General features: G+C 51.1%; 1 protein-coding gene across 1 annotated transcript; it reads left to right on the top strand.

The window, feature by feature from the left end:
* Positions 1–6: 6 nt before the first annotated feature.
* LOC123047334 (phytosulfokine receptor 1) lies at positions 7–3715 on the top strand. Its single transcript, XM_044470852.1, has one exon. It carries the CDS (start codon positions 309–311, stop codon positions 3441–3443), a length of 3135 nt encoding a protein of 1044 aa, XP_044326787.1. The 5' UTR covers positions 7–308; the 3' UTR covers positions 3444–3715.
* The last annotated feature ends 1896 nt before the right edge of the window (positions 3716–5611 follow it).

Genomic DNA, 5611 nt, shown 5'->3' on the forward strand with positions numbered 1-5611 from the left:
CTCTCACGGAAATCTCGCGATTTGTTTCCGCGCGAGGTGGACTGGACGGGACAGATCTCCGCCGCCCTTGCTTCCGCCACCGAGCTCAGTTCGTCGGGATTCACTTGACTTTTCCCCCTTTCTCTCGTTGCTGAGGAGCGTTTGCCGTCTGCGTGTTCTTGCGGCTTGGATTCCTCCGGCCGGCGGAGGCGCAAGGCGGTGGTGTGGGGTTTGGGAGGAGAATTGCTCGCCCTGGGCTAGCGGATTTTCATGCTCTTCAGGAAAGGAGCTGCCTTTCGCAGTCCCGCCGCCGCCGCGGCTCGCCGGAGATGGGGGCCCGCTGCGGCCTGCTCGGCTTCCTGCTCGTCGCCGCCGTCCTGCTCCGCGTCCGCGGCGCCCACGCCCTGAACCAGACGTGTGATGCGGATGACCTGGAGGCGCTCCGGGCCTTCTCCGACGGCCTGGACGGGAAGGGCGCCGGCGCCGGGCTGGCCGGGTGGGGCGCCGGCGACGGCGGGTCGTGCTGCTCCTGGACGGGCGTGTCCTGCGACCTCGGGAGGGTGGTTGGGCTGGATCTCTCCAACCGCAGCCTCCGCGGCGTCATCTCCCCCTCCGTCGCCTCCCTCGGCCGCCTCGCCGCGCTGAACCTCTCCCGGAACTCGTTCCGCGGCCAGGCGCCGGCGGGGCTCGGCCTGCTCCCCGGGCTGCGGGCGCTCGACCTCAGCGCCAACGCCCTCTCCGGCGCGTTCCCGTCGGGCGGCGGGGGCGCCGGCGGGTTCACGGCGATTGAGGTGGTGAACGTCTCCTTCAACGAGTTCGCGGGGCCGCACCCTGCGTTCCCCGGCGCGGCGAACCTGACGGTCCTCGACATCTCCGGCAACCGCTTCTCGGGCAGCATCAACACCACCGCGCTCTGCGGGGCCGCGCAGAACCTGACGGTCCTGCGGTTCTCGGGGAACGCGTTCTCTGGCGATGTCCCGGCTGGCTTCGGCCGGTGCGAGGCGCTCTCCGAGCTCTCTCTCGACGGCAATGGCCTCGCGGGGAGCCTGCCGGGTGACCTGTACACGATGCCTGAACTGCAGAGGCTGAGCTTACAGGACAACAACCTCTCCGGTGACCTCGACAACCTCGGTAACCTGTCGCAGCTTGTGCAGATTGACTTGTCATATAACAAATTCACCGGCTTCATCCCTGATGTGTTTGGGAGGTTGAGGAAGCTGGAGTCCTTAAACTTGGCAACCAATGGCTTCAATGGCACATTGCCCGGTTCGCTGTCAAGCTGTCCAGCGCTGACAGTGGTCAGCGTAAGGAACAATTCGCTCTCCGGTGAGATCACACTCAACTTCAGCAGGCTGCCAAGGCTGAACACTTTCGATGCTGGGTCAAATAGGCTGAGTGGTAACATACCTGCTAGCCTCGCCCGGTGCGCCGAGCTGAAGACGCTGAACCTTGCTAGGAACAAGCTTGATGGGGAGATTCCGGAGAGCTTCAAGAATTTGAGTTCATTGTTGTACCTGTCGCTGACAGGCAACGGCTTCACGAACCTGTCATCGGCACTGCAGGTCTTGCAGGATCTGCCCAAATTGACCAGCTTGGTGCTCACCAACAATTTCCATGGGGGGGAGACGATGCCAATGGATGGCATCAAAGGGTTCACGAGCATGGAGGTGCTTGTCCTGGCGAACTGCGCGCTCACCGGCACGATCCCCCCTTGGCTGCAGACCCTTGAGAACCTCAGCGTGCTGGACATTTCGTGGAACAAGCTGCATGGTAACATCCCCCGATGGTTAGGCAGCCTGAACAATCTCTTCTACATTGATCTGTCAAACAATTCGTTCACCGGGGAACTCCCCGAGAGCTTTACACAGATGAAGGGTCTGATTTCAAGTGATGGCTCAAGTGAGCGGGCATCGACCGAGTACGTCCCGTTATTTATAAAGAAGAATTCAACCGGCAAGGGCCTGCAGTACAACCAAGTCAGCAGCTTCCCGGCGTCACTGATCCTCTCCAACAACTTGCTTACTGGGCCAGTATTGCCGGGGTTTGGCCATCTTGTGAAGCTTCTTGTACTGGACCTGAACTGGAACAACTTCTCAGGGCGAATTCCTGATGAATTGTCAGGCATGTCGAGCTTGGAAAAGTTGAAGTTGGCTCACAATGATCTCAGTGGGAGCATACCATCATCTCTGACGAAGCTGAATTTCCTCTCCGAGTTTGATGTGTCATACAATAATTTGACTGGAGATATCCCAACTGGAGGCCAGTTTTCGACATTTGCGAATGAAGGCTTTGTGGGCAATTCAGCACTCTGCCTTCTTCGGAATGCGTCCTGCTCCAAGAAGGCTCGACTTGTGGAAGCAGCACACCGTAAGAAGAGCAAAGCCAGCCTTGCTGCAGTTGGAGTAGGAACTGCAGTCGGGGTTATCTTTGTCTTGTGGATTACTTATGTGATTTTGGCAAGGGTTGTTCGTTCCAGGATGCACGAGCGCAATCCAAAGGCGGTTGCTAATGCTGAAGACTCCTCAGGTTCTGCTAACTCAAGCTTGGTGCTGCTTTTCCAGAACAATAAAGATCTCAGCATTGAGGACATCTTGAAGTCCACGAACCACTTTGATCAAGCATATATAGTTGGATGTGGTGGTTTTGGCCTCGTCTACAAATCAACGCTGCCAGATGGGCGAAAGGTTGAGATCAAGCGCCTTTCAGGCGACTATTCTCAGATTGAGAGGGAGTTTCAGGCCGAAGTGGAGACACTTTCAAGGGCCCAGCATGAGAACCTTGTGTTGCTGCAGGGCTACTGCAAGATCGGCAACGACAGGCTGCTGATCTACTCATACATGGAGAATGGCAGCTTGGATTACTGGCTTCACGAGAGGACGGATAGCGGCGCGCTGCTGGATTGGCAGAAGCGGCTGCGGATAGCTCAGGGTTCAGCAAGGGGGTTGGCATACCTGCACATGTCATGTGAGCCACGCATACTACACCGAGACATCAAGTCAAGCAACATCCTTCTGGATGAGAACTTCGAAGCCCATCTAGCAGACTTCGGACTGGCGAGGCTCGTCTGCGCATACGACACCCACGTCACCACCGATGTCGTTGGGACCCTGGGCTACATTCCTCCAGAGTATGCGCAGTCGCCCATCGCGACTTACAAGGGCGACATCTACAGCTTCGGCATCGTGCTGCTGGAGCTGCTCACCGGCCGGAGGCCTGTGGACATGTGCAGGCCGAAGGGGAGCAGGGACGTCGTGTCGTGGGTGCTTCAGATGAGGAAAGAGGAGAGGGAGACTGAGGTTTTCCACCCGAATGTGCATGACAAGGCAAATGAAGGCGAGCTGCTGAGGGTGCTCGAGATTGCGTGCCTCTGCGTAACCGCTGCCCCCAAGTCAAGGCCGACGTCGCAGCAGCTTGTCACCTGGCTTGACGACATTGCCGAAAACCGTAGCTTAATAATCCAGTGATGCATCACTTTCACTTCAGATATATAGTTCTGGTTTTGCTTGAGCAGAGCATCAGTTTGGTGGTAGCGCCGTGAAATGGTTATTAGTGGTGTACATAAATATAATAGTGTTTACATAGCGAGAAATACTGAGAAGTTTCTTTGTTTGCTACATATGCCCGCCTAAGTTTGGGCCTGAGCTTCCTCTTTTCCATAAAGGTGATCACAGGAATATCACAAAAAAGCTTTGTAGTTCTAAACCATCTGGATAATAATCAAGCGTTTTTATCTGAAGGTATCTGTTTTGTAACTTCAGTTACTTATGTCTGAATTTCTAATGTTTTATGTTTTCGAGTGAATTTAGGAACTTATAGTTTGACACCGAGAGCCAAAGGATGCTGTGTTGTCTGCATGACCTTAGCCTTAGTCTGCTATTTCTCAGTTTTTCCCTTGGCATATCTGTGTATTCTGTGATATATTTTTGTAAACATATTTTGTGACTTGACGAATGGCTGGAGCTGAAGCTACAATGTTGTTCTAAACGAGGTTAACATCATGGATTATTATTTTTAACCAAAAATAATAATTTTTTTTGTAGTTCTAAACCATCTGGGTGATGATTCAGCGTTTCTATCTGCAGCTATTTTACAGATTTTGTGGGCATCTGTTTTGTAACTTGAGTTACTGATATGGTATACATTTTTCTTAGTGGCTATTTTGCCAAAAATGCTACATCTACAGGGCTTTACAGGAGTTTACAGGCTCCTTCCGAACTTCATAAACATCACCCCCCCCCTGATTTTCATGGGGGTGGGGCCCCTCCCCAACTAACACCCAATTAAAAACCGCCACATAAAATCAATCCGGTAAACTCCTGTAAAAACCCGTATGTATAGCATTGTTGCTATTTTGCTGTAGTAACCTGCTAATACACGCTGTTTCATGCTTGCGAGCGAATTTACTAACTTACAGGATCAAAACATCCATGCTCTGATGATATTCAATCTGCAAGGCACTCACTAAACTTGAAAGATCAAACATCCATCCTCTGGTGTTGTTGTCTGCACGTCCTTAGCCTTGGACTGCTATTTCTTTTCGTGCACATATATGTTTATTATGTTATCTGACTAGACTACTAGTTGGAACCAAAGATACAAAGTTGTTCCAGATGAATGACCAGACCAGGTGTTAAAACGCCAACGTGCCTACTCAAATGCTTTCAAATTGAACTTAGTAACTAGGATATCTTGTTTCGTACCTCGAGTTCAACGTATGAAGCACTTGTTGCACTTGCCATCAAGCATAGTCCTCATGTTGCTGACCGTCTCTGACTCGGTACAGGTTTCAACTTAAACAATGCTTAGCTTCCAACTTGAACTACTATGGTGCAACTTTGAAATTGAAAAAAGGATTTAGATTCCAACTTGATTAACTAGAGGTTTCAACCAAATAGCATCCATATATTAACAAAAATTTCGCATGTTTCAATTTGGTGAGTTAGAAATTTCAATCGAAGAACTCCAAGATTTCAACTAACTTCCAACATGTTTCTACTTTTGGATCCATAACTTCCAACCAAAGAACTCCAAGACTTCAACTAACTTTTAACAATATTTAGCTTGTGGAGCCATAGCTTCAACCACAAAAAAAAATCAGCCCTCAAATTTATTCTTGGATCCTAGTTTCAACTTCATGCAAACTGATATTTGATTTAGCAAGACAATAAAACATATCAAAAAATAAGGGGAAAACACTAGTTCCAAGCCCAACTTAACCTCCCTAGTACGACGTGGAGAGCACTCCGACATTGCGAGATGAATCATTGTAGCAACATGAGGGGTTGGGAATCGATGACCCACATAAGAAGACATCATGGTAACACATAGTGGAGCCATCATAAAAGCTCCCATGCAGGGTCTATGATGGCGCTCGAGGACAAGCGTTGACTGGAACAACATCTTGCTTGTTGGTGGAGGTGGCATTAGGGGCATGAGGGCAGAATGGCCATTGCAACAAAGTGCGAGAGTGACGACTAGCGCACAACGAACAACAGTGCTAGCGGGACATGAAGATGGCAGAAAGAAATGACGAGGAAACCTGGAGAGATCGAGAGATTGAGGAAGGTCCCTGAAAAGACAAGTCTCTAATGAGATCAGTCTCCCGACCCCCACGTCGCCTCCCCGAGCGAGG

Source organism: Triticum aestivum, chromosome 2B (assembly GCF_018294505.1).
Source record: "Triticum aestivum cultivar Chinese Spring chromosome 2B, IWGSC CS RefSeq v2.1, whole genome shotgun sequence".
Taxonomy (NCBI): domain Eukaryota; kingdom Viridiplantae; phylum Streptophyta; class Magnoliopsida; order Poales; family Poaceae; genus Triticum; species Triticum aestivum.